The following is a 23,638-nucleotide window of genomic DNA, read 5'->3' as shown; positions in this document are numbered from 1 at the left end:
TCCATCATACCGGAAAATGGAGTCTTAGTCATTTTTCCCATCGGACATGCTTCGCATCTATCAAGTGACTCAAAGTCAAGTGATTCTAATAATCCATCGGTATGGAGTTTCTTCATGCGTTTCACTCCAATATGACCAAGACGACGAGTGCCACATATAAGTAGAATTATCATTCAATTTAATTCGCTTAGCATCAATGTTATGTATATGCGTATCACTACTATCGAGATCTAACGGAAATAAGCCATTCTTTTGTGGTGCTCGACCATAAAAGATATTATTCATAAAAATAGAACAACCATTATTCTCGGACTTGAATGAATAACCGTCTTGCATTAAACAAGATCCGGATATAATGTTCATGCTCAACGCGGGTACAAAATAACAATTATTTAGGCTTAAAACTAATCCCGAAGGTAGATGTAGAGGAAGTGTGCCGACAACGATCACATCGACTTTGGATCCATTTCCAACGCACATCATTACTTCATCTTTCGGTAGTCTTCGTTTATTCTTTAGTTCCTGTTTCGAGTTACGTATATGAGCAACCGAACCGGTATCAAATACCCGTGTACTAGAACGAGAACCGTTGAGATAAACATCTATAACATGTATATCGATATACCTTCTTTCTTCTTCTTGACAAGGCCGTTCTTCGGATCAGCCGGATACTTGGAGCAATTACGCTTCCAGGTGTCCCTTCTCCTTGCGAGAATAGCACTCAGCATCAGGCTTAGGGCCGTTCTTAGGTTTCATAGGAGGCGTGGCAGCTTTCTTTCCACCCTTCTTGAATTTTCCCTTAGACTTGCCCTGTTTCTTGAAACTGGTGGTCTTGTTGACCATCAACACTTGGTGCTCTTTCTTGATCTCAATCTCAGCAGCTTTTAGCATGCCAAAGAGTTCAGGTAACTCCTTGTTCATGTTCTCGCATATTGTAGTTCATCACAAAGTTCTTGTAACTTGGTGGCGGTGATTGAAGGACACGATTAATCCCCGATCCGTTAGGAATCACTATTCCCAAGTCACTGAGTTTCTTCGCATGCCCGGTCATGGCGAGAATGTGCTCACTAACGGAGCTGCCTTCTTCCATCATGCAGCTGAAGAATTGTTTCGATGCTTCATAGCATTCCACGGCCGCATGAGTTTCAAAAATAGTCTTTAACTCTTTCATCAACTCATGAGGATCGTGGTGCTCAAAACGTTTTTTAAGATCGGATTCCGGACCGCATAAGATGGCACACCGAACTTGAGAGTACCGAGTTTTCCGAGTCGCGTAAACAGCTTTTACTTCATCGGTTTCAGTTTCGCAGGAGGGTCACCTAGCGGTGCATCAAGCACATATTGCAGATTTCCGCCGGAGAGGAAGATCCTCACATGACGGAACCGAGTCGGTGAAGTTGCTACCGTTGCACTTAAGCTTTTCTTTCTCTAGAAGCTGGTTAAAATTGATTGGGGACGCCATCTCTACAACATATATTTGCAATAGTTTAGACTAAGTTTATGACAAATTGAGTTCAAATTTTAATTCAACATAATTAAAAATCTAGGTGAACTCCCACTCAAAACAATATCCCTCGCATTGTCTTAGTGATCACACGAACCAAATCCACCACACCATAGTCCGATCATCACGAGACAAGGTGTGATTTCAATGGCGAACACTCAAAGTGTTCATCATATCAACCATATGATTCATGCTCTACCTTTCGGTATCACGTGTTCCGAGACCATGTCTGTACATGCTAGGCTCGTCAAGGCCACCTTAGTATCCGCATGTGCAAAGCCGTCTTGCACCCGTTGTATGCACTTGTTGATTCTATCACATCCGATCATCACGAGATGCTTCGAAACGACAAGTCTTGGCAACGGTGCTACTAAGGATGAACACTTTATTATCTTGAGATTTTAGTGAGGGATCATCTTATAATGCTACCGTCGCGATCTAAGCAAAATAAGATGCATAAAAGGATTAACATCACATGTAGTTCATATGTGATATGATATGGCCCTTTTTGTCTTGCGCCTTTGATCTTCATCTCCAAAGCACGGACATGATCTCCATCATCTTCGGGCATGATCTCCATCATCGTCGGCGTACCGTCAAGGTCAATGGCGCCGTCTTCATGATTGTCCTCCATGTAGAAACTATTACAACTACTTTGAAATAATGAAATTTAAAGACAACCATAAGGCTCCTGCCGGTTGCCACAATACAATAATGATCATCTCATACATATTCATCATCATATTATGGCCATATCACATCACCAAACCCTGCAAAAACAAGTTAGACGCTCTCTAATTTGGTTTGCATATTTTACGTGGTTTAGGGTTTTCGATATAGATCTAATCTACCTACGAACATGAACCACAACGTTGATACTAATGTTGTCAATAGAAGAATAAATTGAATCTTTACTATAGTAGGAGAGACAGACACCCGCAAAGCCTCTTATGCAATACAAGTTGCATGTCGAACGAGGAACAAGTCTCATGAACGCGGTCATGTAAAGTTAGTTCGAGCCGCTTCATCCCACTATGCCATAAAGATGCAAAGTACTCAACTAAAGATAACAAGAGCATCAACGCCCACAAAACCATTGTGTTCTACTCGTGCAACCATCTATGCATAGACACGGCTTTGATACCACTGTAGGATAACGTTGCATAGAAAACAAAAATTTTCCTACCGCGAACACGCAATCCAAGCCAAGATGCAATCTAGAAGACGGTAGCAACGAGGGGGTATCGAGTCTCACCCTTGAAGAGATTCCAAAGCCTACAAGATGAGGCTCTTGTTGCTGCGGTAGACGTTCACTTGCCGCTTGCAAAAGCGCGTAGAAGATCTTGATCACGATCGGTTCCGGCGCCACGAACGGGCAGCACCTCCGTACTCGGTCACACGTTCGGTTGTTGATGAAGACGACGTCCACCTCCCGTTCCGGCGGGCAGCGGAAGTAGTAGCTCCTCTTGAATCCGACAGCACGACGGCGTGGTGTCGGTGGCGGTGGAGAACTCCGGCGGAGCTTCGCTAAAGCACGCGGGAGCTATGGAGGAGAGGGGCGGCTAGGGTTTGGGAGGGGGTGGCCGGCCACTTGAGGGGGGCGGCCAGGTTGTGGCTTTGGTGTGGCCGGCCCCCTCCCCTATGCCCCTCATTATATAGGTGGATCCCCAAGAGTTGGTCTCCAAGTCTTCGAATAAGACCCGAACCAAAAACCTTCCATAGGGAGGGGAAACCTAGCCTAGCTAGGACTCCCACCAAGGTGGGAGTTCCACCTCCCATATGGGGGGTGGCCGGCCCCCTAAGGGGAGTCCACTTGGGACTCCTCCCCCACTAGGGTTGGCCGGCCATGGAGGTGGAGTCCCATGTGGACTCCACCTTCCTTGGTGGTTTCTTCCGGACTTTTCTAGAACCTTCTAGAACCTTCCATAGAACCTTCCGCGACATTTTATTCACATAAAATGACATCCTATATATGAATCTTATTCTCCGGACCATTCCGAACTCCTCGTGATGTCCGGGATCACATCCGGACTCCGAACAAATATTCCAACTCCATTCCATATTCAAGTACTACCATTTCAACATCCAACTTTAAGTGTGTCACCCTACGGTTCGTGAACGGACATGGTTGAGTACTCACTCCGACCAATAACCAATAGCGGGATCTGGAGATCCATAATAGCTCCCACATATTCAACGATGACTTTAGTGATCGAATGAACCATTCACATACGATACCAATTCCTTTTGTCACGCGATATTTTACTTGTCCGAGGTTTGATCTTCGGTATCACTCCATACCTTGTTCAACCTCGTTTCTCGACAAGTACTCTTTACTCGTACCGTGGTATGTGGTCTCTTATGAACTCATTCATATGCTTGCAAGACATTAGACGACATTCCACCGAGAGGGCCCGGAGTATATCTATCCGTCATCGGGATGGACAAATCCCACTGTTGATCCATGTGCCTCAACTCATACTTTCCGGATACTTAATCCCACCTTTATAGCCACCCATTTACGCAGTGGTGTTTGGTGTAATCAAAGTACCTTTCCGGTATAAGTGATTTACATGATCTCATGGTCATAAGGACTAGGTAACTATGTATTGAAAGCTTATAGCAAATAACTTAATGACGAGATCTTATGCTACGCTTAATTGGGTGTGTCCATTACATCATTCATATAATGATATAACCTTGTTATTAATAACATCCAATGTTCATGATTATGAAACTAATCATCCATTAATCAACAAGCTAGTTTAAGAGGCATACTAGGGACTTCTTGTTGTCTACATATCACACATGTACTAATGTTTCGGTTAATACAATTATAGCATGACATATAAACATTTATCATAAACATAGAGATATAAATAATAACTACTTTATTATTGCCTCTAGGGCATATCTCCTTCAAAACTAGCATGGAACATCAGAAATTATAGATACGTTGGAGACGTATCAGTGGGCCAGGCTGGCTGCCGAGTTGCCCTGGCTCCAGTTCTTCTTCGTAGTCCGGAGCGCAGCACCGGTGGGCCAGGCTGGCTGCCGGGTTCTCCTGGGCTTCGGCTCTTTAGTCTGTCCGGCAGCAGCACCCGGTAGGCTGGGCTGGCTGCCGATATTTCCGGCAGCAGCACTCGGTGGGCTGGGCTGGCTGCCGAGCTGCCCGACAGCAGCACTCGGCCTGCCGGGCTGTGTGCCGTTTTTTTCCCGGGGCTTTAGAATATCTTCTTCTTCTCGGCACTTCTTCCTCTCAGCATTTTTGGTGTGAAGATTATGTGTATATGTGGCTTTGAAAAGCTCTTCTTTAGAGACAAATGGTCAACACACCGTCACTAGTTGAGAACAACAATTGGAGGGGGGGGGTCTAACATCACCTCGCATCCTTGTATCCCGACTGAAAAACCTTTCTCGCCGCCTTGCATTCTCATATGTGGACTAAAACCTGTGTATATACTTATAGATACCATTAGTACACACAATAGCACCGATATCATTGTTAACCAAAATAATGGCTAAGGGTAAAATACCCTTACAATAATGAAGATACATGATAGGCAGGAAAGGAAAAGGCAAAAAAAAATCGAGAAAGGCACTTACAAATGGAAGGGTGTGAGCACCACTGAATGGCTCCACGTGGCAGGATGCAGGAACTTCACTCTTTTTGCTAAGGGAGGTAAAGCGGTGCACTAGTTTTTCCAATTCCTTCACAGAAAGATCTTTCGAAATCCTAGCAGCATCACCGGCAGCCGAGTAAAGCCAAAGAGGACTTCACGAGCCTGGAGGGGTTGCACGCGAATCCGCAAAAAATGCGCTATGATCTCCACACCCAACAATTCTTGCCCTTGTGTGTTTTTAAGAGCCTTGATCTGAGCAATAAGACACTCTGTAGCCGCCAATTCTTCGGGAGTAGCTTCAACGTCCCAAGATTTACGCCTCAAGATTTCTTGCGACATATCAAAGGGAGCAAGGCCATACTACTGGGTGCCATTTGATTCATCCTTGACGTACATACATTTTTTGCGCCAGCCTTGGACCGGGTCGGTGAATTTTAGGTCAAAATACCCGGCTTTTGGCCGCACGCAGATGCAAACACCACCTACGTCGTAGATGGCATTTCTCAAGTTGTTGCGGCGGAGGAAAACATGCGTTTCCATACGCCCCAGTGGGGATGGACGCCAAGGAAACACTCGCAAAGTGTGATGAAAATGGAAATGTGGAGAATGGAATTGGGAGTCAGCTGGTACAACTAAATCCTATAGACGAAAAGGAGTCCCCGAAGGAACTCGTGAACTGGAACGGAGAGGCTGCGAATAAGGAAATCGGCGAAGATTACCTGGTAACCTTCGGGAGGATTGATAATGGCTTCATCACCTGGGATCTGCATCGCCTCATCGTTCGTTAGTAAGCCCACCTTCTTCAGCTCGCGTTGATCCGCCGAGGTGAACTTGGATCTCTCCCATCCGGAGACCCTTTCCTTCTCCGATCAAGCGGAGGTACTGGCGGCGATGTTCTTAGTGCGTTTGGTCCGAGGAGGCATGGTGGCGCGGCGGCAACACGGCACGGTAGTGAGAGAGCTCGAGCGAGAGCGCGAATGGTGGTGAGAGCCAAAGCAATGGCGGAGGCAAACGATTCATGCAGCGGAGTGAAGAAGGGGAAATGAGATCCATGCAATCCTTTTTACCTAGAAGATGAAGCATTTGGACCGTTGGATCTGTGCGGAACAATCTAGGCCCTATGCATGGCAAGGGAGTAAAATTACTTTTACGGTTCAATTTGGAAATGGAGGAGTTACTGTGCGCGTGCCAGGAATTTTGGAGAACGTGCGAGCCCCACTTCGTGCGACGTGGGGGAAGAGCAGAACTTTTGGACCCACACAATAGTGGTCCACCAGCAGTCGTGGTTTCCCAAGGCGACAACACATGGTATTCGTTGGCATCGACGTCACGGACAAGAAAATTTCGAGTTAACAAGATAATATACGACGAGAAGTATAAAATCTGGAGCCTATGCCCAGCTGATAAGACGAGGCAAATGATGAAAAAATATAGAGTTGATTAACAACAAAGTTGAGCCTACACCAAAGTGCAAACACTCGGCTGTACCCTCGGGGGCTACTCCCATCGGGAGCGCTGGTCACGCACCCGATGAAAAATGATAATAAAGAAAGCAAGATAGCAATACAATATAGAATGGAATCGAAGAATTTCGGTCGTGGACATATATTTTCAAGTTTCGCAAAACTCGTCATGTACTCCCATCGGGAGTCAAGATATTATTTGGTGAAATACATCAACCCGAAGAAATGGAGTATTCCATCAGCTGAACAAAGGCACTCGACAATATATTCTTAGAGCGCGTTCGTTGCGATAAAAATTCTAAATGCGATGACTTACAAAAGGGTCAGGAAGGTAAGACCCCAGGACCTGTCTTGTGTGGCGTGGTATCGCACCTGAATGCGCTCTCCCACTTTATCCACATGAACAAATGTGAAGAAAATCCCAGCGGACGAGTTGAATGCTCGATAAAATAGCTGGAATTCAGTTTTCGGCAAATCCTAAAGCGGCACGTACCGAGTTACACCAGTATCCCAGGTTCGAGTCCAGGGACTCGAATTTGAAGTAAGTTTATGCGGATTTGCCACAAGAGCAACTAACTGGTACCTGATTCGTTAGATGAAGCAGCCTCATTTACCATCATCCATGTACAATATAGATATTAAGTAAAGATTGTGCGTAATTCAAAAGTATTGTCGAACGGACGAAAGATGGAGATTTTGCTCGACTCTATGACTCGAGTAAAATCTCTGGGGCTACTGACATAGGTATGCCTAAGTGACATGTCGCATGAATACTCCTAATTCATAATTGACGAAGAAGGCCCATGGACTCGAAAATTTGGAGGCCCAGAAGATTGTAGATGTTCGGATTAGGAAAATAGAGTTATTATAGGGAACTTGTATCAATATAGGGAAAGGCCCAGCGCGGCCCGATAATCTGTACTTGTACGAGACGGAAAACCCTCGGCTTCACCTCCTATATAAAGGGGAAGCTGAGATCAAAATAATCATCGAATCATTGCAAACCCTAGCCACCGTGTTTTGTTGAGTTGGACGCCTTTGTTCGCCTGACAACCTTCGAGATATACTTGACCTCTACTTTCTACGAAACCCTAAGTCTACAATCTGTAGGCATTGAGTCGATACCTCGCGAGTCGTTGACTTTCTTGGAAGCTTCGTTCAGGGCTACCCTCGTCATCTCAAATTCTTGCCTTTGGAGGGAAACCTCAGATCTGTGGGATCGGACGATGGAGGTGCTTTTACGTCTTTCTCCTTGTTGAGGGCATCGTTTTGGAGTTGGCTTCGGCTTGGGGACTAGAGGATGGATGATTGTCGAGATGGCTCGCTCGGGCGCTACGAGCAATTTGGCAACGATGATGCATCAAGCAGAGCTTGGGTCACGTCTTGGGATTCGAAGTCAGTTACTGCCGTGTTCAATGGGTCTTCTCGTGCTTCACTGTGTCGTTGTGGAGTCGAAGCTTCAGTGGAGTGTGCCCTTGCGGCAACGATGGTCGGCAACCGGTGTTGTGGCATCCGATTCTCTTGTGATGCTCAACGACCAAGTTGGAGCTATGTCTCGTTGGCGTGTGTGGCCGTTGTTGGCATTTCGCCGGATCGGTCGGAGGATGAGCCCAATATGATCGTATTTCATGCCGACATTGGTGGACTTGTATTGATTTTTGGCCGGTTTTTCCGCTAATAACTCGGCCAGCTTATTCTTTATCAATGAAAATAGCAATTCTTGACTTGTTTAAAAAAATTACTTTTTCTTTGAATGATGTTATAACTTTTTTTTAAATTACTGGGGTTATTTTTCTCTACTGGGCTATATATACCTAGGAGGGTTTGGGCAGAGTCATCCGGGTCAGCCGACCTTGAGCCGCCCACTCACCCTCCAGTGTGACAAAACCTCCGCAGAGTCCGCGCCCCTTGTCTGTCAACCCTCGCCGGATTAAAACCCTAACGATGGCCGCCACCGCGGTAGCCCCCCTTGTCACCTTGGTGTTCTTCCTCCCCGTCCGCCTGCTCTCCCTCGCGTTCGGCCTCTGCATCCCCACCTTCCCATCCGCCGCCAGGGCTCACCGCGTCCGCTCCGCAGCGGCGGCGTTGACCATCGCGGCGCTTCTCACCGTCATATGCGCCGTACCCGATGCAGAATCCAGCTTCGCTTCCGAAGCCGAGGCCCTCCGGTCGGAGATCGGCGAGCTCAGGCTCAAGCTCGCGCGTTTGGGTGAGGCATTTTCGTGCTGTCACTAAATGCTGTCGTTCTCCCTGCTCGGGCTTCAGTGTCATTTCAGAATAGAAGGAAGTTTAAAATGGCTTGTCTCTTATACACACTGTTGCCCTGTACAAATATGGGAGCTTGGAGAATTTTATTATAAAGATAGTCCATGCATTTGGAACAAACCGCATGATAAGAAAGACATGTACAGTAGTACATCTTTACACCACTGGATTTCGGAAGTTCCAGTTTAAATTGGTTTTCAAACCATGCAATTATATTTCTGGTTCTAATTCCTAGGAAGTCTCCTAGCAAGTACATTTCCTGATGAATCGTGAAGCAAAACAATATGGCAATATGTCAAACGAGATATCTTTTTCAGTTTATAGTTCTGATTTTTATGTGTTTCACAATTTAATTGATTATGCTTTATGGTGCAAAAGAAAATTCAACGTAATTTTTAGTTTGTCACCCTCTCAAACCTATATAGTGGTTTACAAATTGTGCATCTTTAGGCCCCGAGAGTACAATTCACAAGCTTCAAGCTGTACTAAAAACGATAATTTATTTACACCTGAACTCTTTTACTAATTAATCCAGTGGTCTTTGTGCATTCTCATTGATTAATGTACTATCCTCAATCTTTACAAATGTACGTATCACAGAATCTATTTTGGAGACAAACACAAAGGACTTGAGGAGTAAACCTTTCAGTTTGGAAGGAGACAACAAACTCATTGAAGCAATGGAGCATGACACCCAGATTCTAATGAATGAAGAAGAGAGTTCCGAGGTATGTAGATCGACCAGAGCTGTTGAATTAGTGTGCAATTGCAACCACTTAGACAGTGTCACTTTAAAAAATGAACATTACATGTGCAGTTATATCTTATGAAAATTCATTTTATTTAGTGTGTAAGTTAGATAATAGATATACCATGTTTCCTTGTTGTATCTCTACCTATGTAACACAAACTATGTGTCCTCTATCTGTCAATAAAGAGAACTTTGTGTTCTTGTTTTATTAGATCTTGGATTATATCTTGTGTGTTAAGAGTTTTGGACTGAACTCTTGACAACCCCTGCCCCTAGGGAGATATCTAGCACAACATATTGAAGTGGTTCCTTCAACATTTGTGTTGTCCATACTGTAGCAGCAAGGTGGATTTGTTCCTCCACAACCTTATGCTGCTTCAGGTGGTATCAGCGCCCTGCTGATTGTTCCAGCTGTTGGTTCCCTCATTGAGAGCTAGCTGCAGCAAGCAGTGGAGCAATTGGGATAGAGAATGGATGCTACAGAACAGCAAATCCAAGAGCTGCGTGAAGATCTCAACCGGAGATTTGATCAGCTGGTCGAAATGTTAAGAAAGGGTGTTCCTCCTGCTCCAATGATGAAGAATCATCAAAGATGACGAAGATGTTCGGCGTTGGAGAAGGGGAGGTCGTCTTGAAGTAAAAACACCTCATCAACATGTTGTTCAGCGTACTTTGAGGAGGTCAATGTATGCTGAAACTTCTAAAGGCAACGAATATGATGGGGGCCTTGAAGAATCATTTGAGAAGGATCTTTTGCCTGCAGATTGTGATTCCTATTTATCCAGTTTCAAAATTGTTCTCAGGGAAATAGGATCGTTTCAGATTCTAAGGCTATAAGTGAGGTGCAACTTTGCTAAAACTGAGTATCAACAAGTTGCAAGTTGCAAGGCACATCAATGGTCTCAATGACGCTATCCAGGATCGTTTGATGATACAACAAATTTGGTCCATTGGTCAAGCACAAACTCTAGCGTTAAAAGCCGAGAGGTTGATAAGGACGAGAAAGAAAACTAAGAATCCATATCCTTATAGAATGTTGTCAGAATCGTGATTTTGAATCGGATCGGAACCTCTATGGTAGGATCGCAAACCGTAGGATCTTAATTTTTAGAATCGTAAAATCTTAGATTCTACTTAGCAGAATCGTTGAATCGTTTCACTCAGTTTGGGTCGTAAAGTCGTATAATTGGATAGTAGAATCATGATTCTGACAACTATGCTTATACAGAAGGCTCATCCAGGAGTTACTCCCATAGGGTGAAGAAAAGACTGTTCAACTTAAGGCAAAACAACCTGTCCAAAAGCAAGCTGGAGGCAAGAGTAGGGTAGAGCCAATAACAAAATGCTATAAATCTGGTGAAGAGGGACATGTATCTAGCAACTGCCCGTTGAGGAAATTTTGTCAACACAACTATCCATGATGGTGAAGATGACCAAAAATATGAATCTGAATTATGAGGTCCTGTCGAGGATTCGATCCACCTCAGAACCACCCACGGCTGAGGGTGACTTCGTGGAGTGGTGGTCGCTCGTGGTGCGGACTGCCCCTCACCAGCTAAGCAAGGGGACCTCTTCACTGATCATGCTGATCATGCTCACCGCATGGTGGATTTTGAAGCATCGGAACGCTGCAGTCTTCGACAGTGCACGCCTATCGCTGACTTTCCTTGTCGACACCATCCGTGCTGAGGCGCGACAGTGGGCGGATGCGGGGGCCCGTGGCGTTCGCCAACTATTCCCCTAGATTAGGTCTTTTGGGTCGAGTTGTATGGCGCGTTTCTATCGATGCATCGAAACGCAAGGCTTTTGCGTTTTCGTAAAAAAAGACAAGCAAACAATTAAATACATGTGGCCCATTGGGTAGATGCTTCTCTGTAAATGAAACGGATATAAGCTCATAACAAGAGGGGGTATTTCTGCAGACTTTTTTTTAAACAAATTTCTGCAGACTTGGGTGAACAAAGAAACGAAACCTTAAATGTTTCTCTAGCAGACAGGAAAAAAACGTGTCTACACCCACACGAAACACTTTCCTCTCCGTGTCTCTTTTGGAAGGATCTGCGTGTCTTTGCCTTTTGGGAAGAAATATTTCTTTTACGCTGGAACTCTCCTGGTAAAAAGGATGATCACCAAACTGTGTAGACAGAGTTCTCCAAATAAGCTTCCAAAATTTTCTGTGTGCTAACTATCCCTATTATTCTCCATAAACTACTGTTGTACCCCGAAGAAATTCTGTAGGAATGCCAATGGGTTAATAGGAAATAAAAAGATTAAACTCTAAGCTGGATTTCACGTCGAAGAAAATTGAGAGAAGGCTGTATTATGAATAAGGTATTTTGCAAAGCAAAGCACAATTGGAGTTTAATCTTTATTTAGTTCTTCTCCGTGCACACAATAATAGGGACTCCTTAATGGACATCGATAATTTTTATTTTTCTTGAATCTATTGTGTTGGTTCTTATTTTAGATCTTGGATTAGATCTTGTGTGTTAAGAGTTTTGGACTAAACACTTGACAGCCCCTGGCCCTAGAGCGCTATCTAGCGCAGCACATTGAAGTGGTTCCTTCAACAATTGTGCTATCCATATTGTAGCAACAAGCTGGAGTTGTTCCTCCACAACCTTGTGCTGCTTCAGTAGCTCACTTCTTCTCCCTTTTGTTTGTCATTGTGCCACACCCTCTTGGATAGAGCGCTTAACCCATACGTTCTACATCGCCTCATGCTCCAAAGCTGTATGCCCTTGCCTGGAGAGGATTTCAGATAATGGTTTGAAACTGCTTATTCTAGAGCTGAACCTGATTTTCAGAAGGGGGCAAAATCAATCATCATTCTAACTCTTTGGCGGCTGTGGAAGATGCGCAATGACTACGTCTTCAATGACGCCATGCCCAATCTCCTAGAGCTGGTCCACTCCATTCTTGACGAATCTAAATTGTGGCTGCTCATCGGTGCCAAGGCACTAGGTCACCTGCCTCTCCACGCTCAGCCTCCTGATGCTTTGAGGCTTGGCTAGTGGGTGCTGTCCATGTATAGTTCTTTTTTAGTTGTTCTTATTCTTCTTTTGGTTTTCCTTTGGTAGTACAGTTAACGTCTTCTCGACGAGCATGTGTTCGATAAAAAAAAAGTACTGCAGTCCAATTGGTCAACCTGTTTCTGTGCCGTTGGAACATCAAGAACATGGTCCAACCCTCCATAAATACCGCTGTGTCAAACAGCCACGTTTGGAAAACGCCATCCATACACGGTCCCACTGTACGCTGGCACACCGTATGCGTATCCGTTTGGATATCGTGTCAGACACAGGTCCCATGCTATGTTTATTGGTCCAGATTATGAGACTAGTTGGACACCGAGCCAAAACACTCATCTCTTCTGAAAACTGTTTTATGAATGTTAAGGATAGATTGATATTCTAGTGTGCTAGTTTTTGAAACAATAAGATCTCAACATAATCTATTTGGTTTCTACCGACGTTAAAAATTTCAAGTAAGTCTTCAGGTGCCATGTATATGAGAATTTGATAAATCAATTAATTTGATTTGTCTGTCTTGTGCTTGATACCATCAACCATCACTCTTGAGCACTTACTGTGATGTTTTTGTGTTCATATAGAAATACTTGCAATGGGATGATAACTTTTCTTGTTTCTGGAATATTCTTGGCAAATGATGTGTGCAGTTAACTTGCATGATTTTCTTGCATGCACTAATGTCCACACTCTCCGTGTACAGAAATTCCAAAGCAAATTCTACTCCGAAAGAAACATTTATATGATGGAAGATGAGGTACATCTCTCTCTCTCTCTCTCTCTCTCTCTCTCTCTCTCTGGTTTAAAAATTGATAGGAACTGGGAGATGTGTATGTTCCCAGTACCCACATGAAGGTGGTTCTTACGGATAGTATACTAAAGATAATTATTTATGCGTCTGTTCCGCTGGCCATTTTTGAAAGCTGGCTAAGATCATATACACATTTTCAGTACAATGTTTTTATACTAATAGAATGCATAAGGCAGCTGCAGTGAACTTACGTAGGAGAACTGTTTATTCAACTCATTGCATGTATGCTTTACAGTTGCAAATCCTGCAGCAAGAGGTCAGAAAGATAAACGACATTGCATACAGCATAGAATCACTGGCAATCGATGCCGAGAAAAGGGTAGAGTTCCTGGGATCAGAAGTGAAAAAGGTATGCCCTGACTGATGTTCTTGTGTATACCACTTCTAGGTTATATTTTGCCACTCATGCTTCCTGATGCATATATTATAACACCCACATCAATGCTATTACTTAAATTTGGAGTGTCTATTTGTAGCTGTAAGAACTACTTAGGTAACTACATAACTTGTTTTCACAAACTCTGTTACCTGTTTTTTTCATATTATTAAATGAGAGATTAAGAATTATACATGACATTACAAGGAAAATATATATACAAACAATTCAAACTGGGGCTAGCATTGGCAGGAAATCGTAGTTAGCCCCTTCCCACCTGTGCATCACACCAATCTGTTGCCTCCACCTTGACATTTCAACAGTCACTGCTGTCTAAGATCGCCACTGCCACATCTCACATTTACCTAGAGCCAGTTGTTATGGAAGGGAGTGAGAGGAAACGTGCAAATGGTATTCGTTAGTTAGACGATCATGGTTATTACTTGAAGAGCAAAATAAATTGTGTGGTTGGGTAACTTGGGCTGCGCTACCTTCTCTAATAGTTTATCTACAGAACTAGATTAGAGTGTATTCAGTGAACTGATATACATTTATCCACATGTTCGATCAGCTCAGTATTTATGTATGTTACTAGACCTGTTGATAAACGACCAAATGACCACGTTTATTTTGCTATTTTTCAAATCAGATTGACAATATAATTGCAGAGCAATGGATCCAAATTCGGCAATTTGAACAAGCATTTGTGTTAACTAAGGTATTCATGAATTGTTTTCTTTTGCTGGACATAATTTGCAAAACTGTTCATTTGTTGAGTGAAAATAATGCAGACGATGACTTCACAAGTTTATGCAAGGAGGTTATCTGAGAATCCCTACAAGTTGCCATCAAAAGAGATTCTCAAGGTACTTACGCAGTTTGTATAAAATAGTGTTATTATAATGGATGATTGCATCCATTTGCACACAATAGCTGCTACATCGTCGAGCTCAACTCCAATTTACACGATTCATGAAAAAAACTCCAATCTACATGCACAGTAGTGGTATGGAGTATTTAAATAACTTAGATGTGAACTGGTCTTTTGTTGAAGAATAAATTATATATTTTTCTGTCTTGAATCTTGTTGAGTTTCAAAAAGGGCGACGAGCACCGTGGACAGATACCCCGAAACAAAGCCCCAGACACCGTAAGGGACATCAAGCCATGCGGCCAACAAAGCAAACAAACATGAGGCCAGGGACATGGCCAAGCATTACATTCGAGGACCCCTTTGCCACACTGAGACGGCTACACATGCTTGTCGAGCAGGCAAGATCTAGTGATACGATAGGCTCCACGGACAATACCATGTCAAGTGCTACACCAATTTCTCCCATGTCCATGAAGGCACCGGAAGCTCAGTTGGACCCTCCAACACGTACTACAACAAGTTCTCCCACCAGGCACCAGAACCTCCATTGGACACTCATACGTACTGCTTACATGACAAGGGCTCGAGCTAGAGCTCTACAACAATATGCCAATCTTTTCCTTGAGGCCTGTCCACTTCACGTGGCAAAGGACAATGGTATCCAATGGATGGTTACTTTCTTTGTTCAGGTGTGAAGGAACACACATGGGGAGAGTAAGGAGAAGCAAGTCCTCCATCCAGTACTTCTGGAAATACATGGGAACTATCGGACCCGACTATGAGGCCATACGTCTTCAAGCCTACTTCGAATGCTTCAGGACACACACTTGGAACGACCGTCATCAACAGAGGGTTTCCATGACTATAGACCTCTTTTGGTTCAAAGGTCCAATCCATAGTATTTTTTCCTGTAGAGGCCTTTGTAGCATTAGTGGTACACAGAAGTCATGGGTGATTGGTCCGAGGCTACAGGCAAAACCTATTCCCAGGGTGTGATGGGCAGGTGTGACGACTGTGTGTACAGGGCCCGGGTACATATTCACCGTGGCATGCTTATCCGCAATTACTTGGAGATTTCAACTTCATGCTCCTGAGTTGCAGAGATCAATCCAAACTGAAACAATCTTTCTGTATACGCTCCGCCTTACAGCCTTGCTTCCCATTGTCATTGCCATTGTAGGCTTGTAGCACGTGTGTGGCCCAATCCATAGTGGCCATGCAGACTTGACGTCATCCCCACCTTCCTCCAGTGTCTCACTGGCAGTCCCTCATGAGTGCGACAAACACCTTTTTCTTTGTTTTGGAGCGGAGCGCGTACTATTACCACTACATACCATACCACCAGGCGTCTGGTCTTCATGCCGAGCCTTCCTCCGCAGCCAACTCGATGCCATCGTAACCAAGCCTAACCAAACCTCCATGCTCACTGGTACTTCGATGTTACTATAGCTAGGTTCCCATGGGTCTTGAGTTTGGCAAGATGACTTTTGTTCACACATGAAAGTGCTTCGAAAGGCACCGGCTCCCAATAGTGAAATTCGCTGAAAGCACAGCTACGTACTGGCACTCAATCAAGTAGTAGGGTTGGCAACTTTGGTGACAATTTTTCATTAGGTGCATGTCTCTGCAACACAAAACAAGGGTTACACTTGTTATAGAACTTGACCAAAAATCTCACGACATGAGCTGTCGGTACCATCCCGTTAATGATAGGTTTTGTTGTCCATATGCCAAGGGCTGGTAAGGTTTTACGCGTTCTATCGAACTAAACCACACGCTCCACCGAATTGTTCGGCAGTTTCCCACGCGTTACCCACCATTTGCCACTTTGTTCTCAGCTTTTCCGATTCCAGCAAACGGAGACCGATAGGTCAAAGTCGTAGTCCTGCCCTTTAGTTTTGAAGCAGGGTGAGACAACTAGCCTCTTTTGGTTCTGCCTAGCTCCCAGAAAACAGCGTTCGACTTGCATGTGTTAAGCATATAGCTACCGTTCCTTCTGAGCCAAATAGTGGTAGAACCTGGTGAACTGGGCCTACGACTAAACATTGATTCTCTCCTAACCACTCTTAAATGTATTAAATACACAGAATTGGACCAAAACTACAAGCAAGGGAATCGACTCTTCCCATTTTCCTTCGATTCATTGCTATTACCTTAGTAACACAAGCATAGTTTTTAAAAAGTATTGGTGATCGAACCGGTGAGGCTCTCGGTTCAGGTTGTTACTGGTTGAACCGCTGGTTCACCGGTTCACTGTTTGTTGTTTTAAGATATAAAAAACTATATTTTTACTCTTAAATGTTGCAGTAAACAAATAAATATGTATGACACAATTATTTACATATTAAAGTACTGTCTCCCGTGGTTTTAGTTCAAATTTGAACTGAAACCACGACACCTATTATGGATTAGAGGGAGTAGCAAAAATCATGCTAGCAATAGCAAAGCAATGGAAGTAAGCAATGCATGCAGAATTGTACATACAAGGATACACTGATACTGTCATACACAATGCATGCAGAATTGTACATATGAGGATACACTGATACTGTCATACACACGCACACATGCACCAACAAGGCAACCAATGGGGCAGCAAGCAGCAACAGGAAAAATTGCATAAACACATCCAGAACAGCTCGTAGTATACAGGAGATGCAGAAGTGCAGAACATTGGCGGCTGGCGAAGTGCAGCAGCTGGTGTCGGGACAGGTCCACAGGAGATGCCAAACAACTTGTCACATACAGGAGTTGCAGAACACCTCCTCAGGTACAGGAGTTGTAGAACACCTCGTAGGAGTTGGGGCCACGCTGGACTAGCAACAGGAGGCGTCGGTGACAGGTGACCGCGATAATCAAGTGGTGGCCGGTGCCACGTGCAGCCGAGCTTCGTCTCGACTGGTGCCAGCGGGATTGAAGCGGCCGTGGCAGCACCGCGTTGGTCTGTACTCGCTGTCACTGACGGTGGCGAGCGGGGCAGAATCTGGAGATTGGGGAAAACTTAGAGGAACTCTCGTTTCCAGTTTTGCCCCTGTATTTTTCACAAAAAAAATTCAAACAAGGGATGTTTCTAGGATAGAGAGCAAACTGTCTGGCTCACCCAAACCAGTCGGTTTGACCGGTTCGAGCGAAAACAAGTCGGTTTAACCGGTTTTTTCGGGTTTGGTGGCAGGGACGTCTAGTGCGCTTAACAGACCGGTCAGGTCTCCTGTTTCGGGGTTTTCTGCTTCAACTGGCTGTCCGGTCTGGTTTTTAAAACCATGAACACAAGTGGGTGATGAAAACCGAGAGATAGTACCTGCTTTCCCTTCACGAAAAGTCGCTATTGTCAATTCAAGAGCAGAGCTCTTTATATGATATTTCATCCCCACATGTGATTCGTTTAACGGAGAGAACGAGGTACGGCCTTGCCATACAACCATAAGTTTCTATTAAAAAATACACAAGGCTCCATTGAACCGATTGAAACTGTCTTCACATCCTTGAATTAAATAGAACTACTATAGGTTTCCGCTTGGTAGACGTCCAGTGCCGGCAGATGTCCCACATGTCCGAGCCCCTGACCCGCACTAGCCCGCTCTAGACTGGTCTCATGAAGCAATACAAGTCTTTCCAACGCACTAGTCCTCACTCATGCAGACCCCTGTAAACTTCACAAGAGGTCACCCATCCCAATAAAGGAGGCGAGCTTACGGAAAAGAAGATGCATCTTGTTTGTATGGGCAGTACTATTAACCCTTCTAACTCTTGCGCTAGGATGTCACAGTTTGTGAAGACAAGGAGATTGATAGATTATGAAAAAAGGGAGTTATGTGTTGTGTTATGTTGAGCCTTGGGCAGTTAATATGTGGCCTATTCTAGAAATAAGGTAGGAGGTGGATTAGAAGTCCTATACTACGAAGTACATGCCCCACACGCCTCCATCGCTATCTAGAAATTTCTGGCAAACTGACGTGATAGTCTGAGAACTATGGTTATAGGAGGTACCAAGTTACCAGGCAACATGATGAGAGATAGACTCTAGAAAAAAGTGATGAGAGAGATCTAGAGAGAAAACCATATGCAACGGTGCAGCGTGAGATCAGAGTACGATGTCACAAAAAGAAAATCAGAGATGGCAAGTAAAATAAAAGTGTGTTATGTGCTGCCAAATTGCTTTTAATTTGTCACATGAATTCATTTTAACAAATATAATGACCCTGGTTTTCCCTTTGCTTTGTTATTATTAATCCAAATTCTTTTTTTGCGTAAAATCTGTCAATGGAGTGCTCAAATTCAAATTCTTTGGTTGAATAATTGACTTGTAATGATGAGTATTCTTTTCAACTTGGTACTCTCTCCATTCCTCAATTTAGTCCATTTTAAGTTTAACTAAGACTAATGTTTGAGAATTTAGCATCTTTTTTCTTAGTATTTTAAATAGTGGTGAAACCAAATTTGCATGGCTACAAATATGAAATCGTTTATATTTTACAATCAATCGTTGATTAATTAATTAGTTGCGTGACTCCACTCATCATAGTTTAAATTATGGCACAAAGGCCCCGCACACTTACAAAAATGTCGCATGAGTGAGGATGGGCAATTCCACAATTTGTCAATAAACGTCGTGAGATTAGCACATTTACAAGTGTTCCATGCCTAGGCTTGTGTTAAGAGAACCCACTTGCATGTCACGCAAGACGCAGCGATGCATGGATCTTACTCGATAAAAGAGTTTAACGAACATTGACAATATAAATATACTAAATAAAATAGCCATCACATCCCTCCCACAATGTGAATTTCACAATAATCCTTGACTCCACGTGTGTGGCATGGGCCATTTACTAGTATACTCTAATAGAGATCACATGTGTATTTAAGCATGTGGGGATTTAATACTTTATATTGAAGCAAGCATGGTTTTGTGGAAGACAAACTTAGTGTGTAGTTTTCTAGCTTTACGAAACTTTCTGTTTATGGGAAAATGATGCCTTTCAACAAGTTAATTGATGCACTGTAATATTTTAGCTAAAAAAATCTTGAATTGCATCAAATAGTTACCAGGGCCATGTACGGCGATTCTACCTACCAAAATTAATGGACTGCCAGCATTCCATCTCAAAAAAAAAAATCCACCTATAATGAGAATCATATGTAGTTATGTACTTATATATCATGTCTTGACAAGACATTTTTCCTATTCTAATTTTTCTATGTTGTTTCTTGACATTTCCATGTGCAGTATATCAGGAATGTTGATCTACACGGAATGTTTCTTGCCGTGGCATTGCACTCAAGGATCTCTGTTTCTAATACTTATAAACATTGCAGAAATTTTGTCGAAGCAATGAACGGATGCTACCATAAGGTGCTAGTCGACTAGTTTTGCATTTCTGTGCAACTATATATGTGCTAGCTGCCCCCCATGTGCTTTGCTAACATTAATAAGCATGAGACGCAAATTGCATGTGCTCAGTTGTGTGCATCAAAGATAGACAACATGCTGTTAAGATAGAACTTGTTAAAATTGTTGGATAACCTTGAACACCCTACTATGTCACTCGTATTGTATTCTAAGCTCATACAGTTACAGAACACTTAACTGTTGCTGTTCTAGTAGTAGTGCAGGGCTAGCAGTAACTAGTGTTCTATTGCAAAATAGTTTTGTGTCATGCTCTTTTTTTGTCCGGGAATTGTGCCATGCTCTTTTTTTTTGTCCAGGAATTGTGCCATGCTTTCTGAAATACCTTTATTTTTTCTAGGCTTCCCGGTTCCACAAAGCGATACGGCACCAGTCCTCTGCTGATGTTGAGGGGCTTAATGTCTTCTTCTTGGGTGGATCCATCTCAAGATCATGCATTTCTTTTCCTTATAAGCAATTCAGGATTTCCATTTTATCAGCACAAAAATTTCACCATAAGGTGCCAGTTTCTTCCTTTACCTGAGTTATATACGTTGACCTTGCATATTTTTTAAATGTTCTAAATCTATTTCTTAATTCATATCTTGGATGCGTTTTTGTTAATAGAATTGTTTCATTTCATCACTTGGTTAGCTGTATGCTTCCTGTTTTTTTTTCTCAGAATGTGAAGAAATGACGCATAGTAGCATTCAGTCACGAAAACAAACCCATGAAACAACAGTGATGCAGCATACGCATAATAAGTTAATAAAAGGAATTGCAATGAACCATTCAGCTGCCCAGCTTATGTTACTCTAGTGTGTTTCACATGGTTCTACATTTGGATATTTCACCATAAATCGTTGTTATTTCGTCGTTTGTAATCTTCATGCCTAGTTATTTATTCTTAGTCGTGGACGGACTTAAAGATTGAAGGTAAACCTGTGGTCTTGCTCCTTAGTTCCTCGGAGGTGGCATCATGGGCAACCAGTGAAGTGGTGTTGTGATCTGGAGGTTTACCCATAACTCTTCGCTGCTTTCTTCTGTGGATCCATGAAGATGGAGTTGAGGTGGTGGTGTTCCAGGGAGGAACAGGAGGAGATCCCTTCAGATATAGATGCAAGTGGGTCACCATTAGGGTACCCTCTACCCTTTTTAGTTCAAAAAATGAACTAACTTTTTTAATGAGATCCTTCCTAAAGTTTTTCCTTGCTCGGTCTCCTCACGGTACCATGTGCTGGATTCGTGGTGGTCGAAGTGTTCATCGGTGCCTGGTAGTGCTTCCTCACCTTCTTCTCCCGAAGTTTTTCCTTGCTCGGTCTCCTCACGGTACCATGTGCTGGATTTGTGGTAGTCGAAGGGTTCATCGGTGCAAGGGAATCCCTACGGAAGCCGTATCGATCTAGAGCACTTCGCCTAGTTTCGATCATGTATACCTCTTGAGTTCCCCATCCAACTCGCCGGGTTCATCCTTGTGAACACATTTGTACATTGTTCCGATATGATCCTTCCTACTTATAAAGATTGTAGTTGGTGGTGGCTTCACCCTCAACTTTTACTTCTATAATATAATGTGGGGCCCGCAAGGCCACTACCTACCGAAGACACAAGTAGACAAATGCAATCATCCTCACACATGGGATCACCACCTCATGCAAAAGACATCCAAAAAACCAAATGCATTATTTTATTCATAGCAAAAGTCACCAAAGAAAACTAATACGCTTACTCTTACTGGGACCAACATTTTTTGCAATCTGCACAAATAAAAAAATGAGGGACGCCACTCCAACTCAAAGCCTTGCTCTAGGTTTTAGCTTCCTCCATCGGACCAACGCTCCTTGATCTGTATCATGGCATGCATGACCGAGCAATTTTACTTACTATAACACAATGAAAGACCCCTTCCTCCTACCATATTTCTTCCTCGATCATTGTCCTCATGCCGCATCTCCTCCATATTGCCGAACATGCATTCAAAGTTCAAAACTATGTCTTTTCAAGCTTAGTGATGGATCTTAAGGGCTGTTTTAGTTTCACTGACATCCTTGTCTTTTCTCTCTCATTTGATCAGTAGAACCACACATAACGTTCACATGACACCAAGGCTCTTCTGACAATCCCATACCATGGCGATAACTCCTTGCCCTTTTAGGTATTTTTTCTATCAATGCACGGGCTCAAAGGCAGGAGTAGGACTGTTACCCGCACAATGGCCTGGGTAAAAGTCGCCCCCCTAGCATCTGGGACTAAGTTGTTACTTACGATCAAACACATAAGTAATCACACAGTACGTTCGCGAGGCTGCCTAAAGATATTTATCTCTCGACAGAAGTTTCAGTTATGCTCACATCTCATAGTTTGTAATGCACTCTGGTTTCCAAATTCTAGTCATTCTTGAATGAATTTCTTCAAACAATATGGAGGCCTCGTATTGTGCAGAAATTATACATACGTTGGTAAATTATACAATTTTCGTGTACTATTGACTTTGGAAGGAATACATCTGGAATACGTTTATATTCAGTTCATCAGTTGTAGCTCTACAATTTCAGGTTACGAGCTAGATATTGAGCTACATATTCGTGTGATGTAATTGACTAATTACACAACATAAGACTCCGTCATATGATCCGGAAACTCATTCATCATATTTATATTTGTAGGTCCAAGTGCATGTCGAAGGTGCAATGCGATCCAACAGATATAGTAGAAGTTTAGCAAGTGAGCTGATCACATCCTGGTTGGTAAGTATTTTGCATCCATCATGATTGTTGTTGTTATCTGTTGAACCATATATGATAAGAGTCTGATCAAACTGCAGGCTTATCTCGTCGTTATATCTCCAATCTGGATTTCATGGATCCTTTTTTCGTCGCGATTTTGCTAAAAAATGTGAACAACTTTCTGGAGTCGCGCAGTTTTGTCTCTCTACGGTTACCTTTGATGAATATAGAATAGTTAAAAAATCATCCAAACATGAAATATAGGATGTGTTTATAGGCTGCATTTGTGTTTATCGGGTTATTACAGTGAAACCACTAAACTTGTCATCGGTTGTCCGTTCTTTTCTAAATCGTGTCATCAATCCTGTACAGCTGTCGCTAGGCCTGCGTTAAGATTGCAGACCAATGGCGTCTTAAATGCATCACTAATAAAGCAATAATATCTGGATCTGCGTCTCAGTTGGGGTCGCAAAAAATACAGCAACTGTTTTTCCTGTTCGAGCAAAACAAAACTAGAGCATCATGTAAAAAAAAACTGTCAAATACATCAAATCGAGCAAAAAAGAAATAAAAGGGGCTCCAACAGGTGATGTATATGCAAAAAAGAGCCAAAGGTTTTTTTACAACGATGATGTATAATTTGCAACAGGTGATGCAAAATTGCATTGCATCCACCTGGGGGTGCCGTGTCGCAAATCAATGGTCACACGAGCTCCAATCGCCTGTCGTATTTCAGCCCCCACCCGCGCTACTTCGACCCCTCCGTCACCGGCCGAATCCTGGCCATGGATGGTGCCTTCAACCACTCCCAAGACCCAGCTGTCACTCCC

At 43.3% G+C, this 23,638-nt stretch overlaps 1 protein-coding gene across 1 annotated transcript; it reads left to right on the top strand.

The window, feature by feature from the left end:
- The first annotated feature begins 8,443 nt into the window (after nucleotides 1-8,443).
- On the top strand, nucleotides 8,444-23,031 carry LOC124656773. Its single transcript, XM_047195458.1, has 10 exons — nucleotides 8,444-8,799; nucleotides 9,456-9,583; nucleotides 13,339-13,392; nucleotides 13,682-13,795; nucleotides 14,472-14,540; nucleotides 14,614-14,688; nucleotides 19,924-20,049; nucleotides 20,444-20,602; nucleotides 22,749-22,829; nucleotides 22,907-23,031. The coding sequence occupies exons 1-10, from the start codon at nucleotides 8,535-8,537 to the stop codon at nucleotides 22,970-22,972; spliced, it is 1,137 nt and encodes a 378-aa protein (XP_047051414.1). The 5' UTR covers nucleotides 8,444-8,534; the 3' UTR covers nucleotides 22,973-23,031.
- The last annotated feature ends 607 nt before the right edge of the window (nucleotides 23,032-23,638 follow it).

This window comes from Lolium rigidum, chromosome 5 (assembly GCF_022539505.1).
Source record: "Lolium rigidum isolate FL_2022 chromosome 5, APGP_CSIRO_Lrig_0.1, whole genome shotgun sequence".
Classification (NCBI taxonomy): domain Eukaryota; kingdom Viridiplantae; phylum Streptophyta; class Magnoliopsida; order Poales; family Poaceae; genus Lolium; species Lolium rigidum.
This window is presented reverse-complemented; position numbering and strand designations above follow the sequence as displayed.

Excerpts from the sequence above, each read along its gene's own strand:
- LOC124656773 (XM_047195458.1), top strand. The coding sequence starts at position 8,535 with ATGGCCGCCACCGCGGTAGCCCCCCTTGTCACCTTGGTGTTCTTCCTC. Across the intron at positions 9,584-13,338 it reads ATGAAGAAGAGAGTTCCGAG|AAATTCCAAAGCAAATTCTA; the intron begins GTATGTAGATCG and ends CTCCGTGTACAG. Across the intron at positions 22,830-22,906 it reads AGCTGATCACATCCTGGTTG|GCTTATCTCGTCGTTATATC; the intron begins GTAAGTATTTTG and ends ATCAAACTGCAG.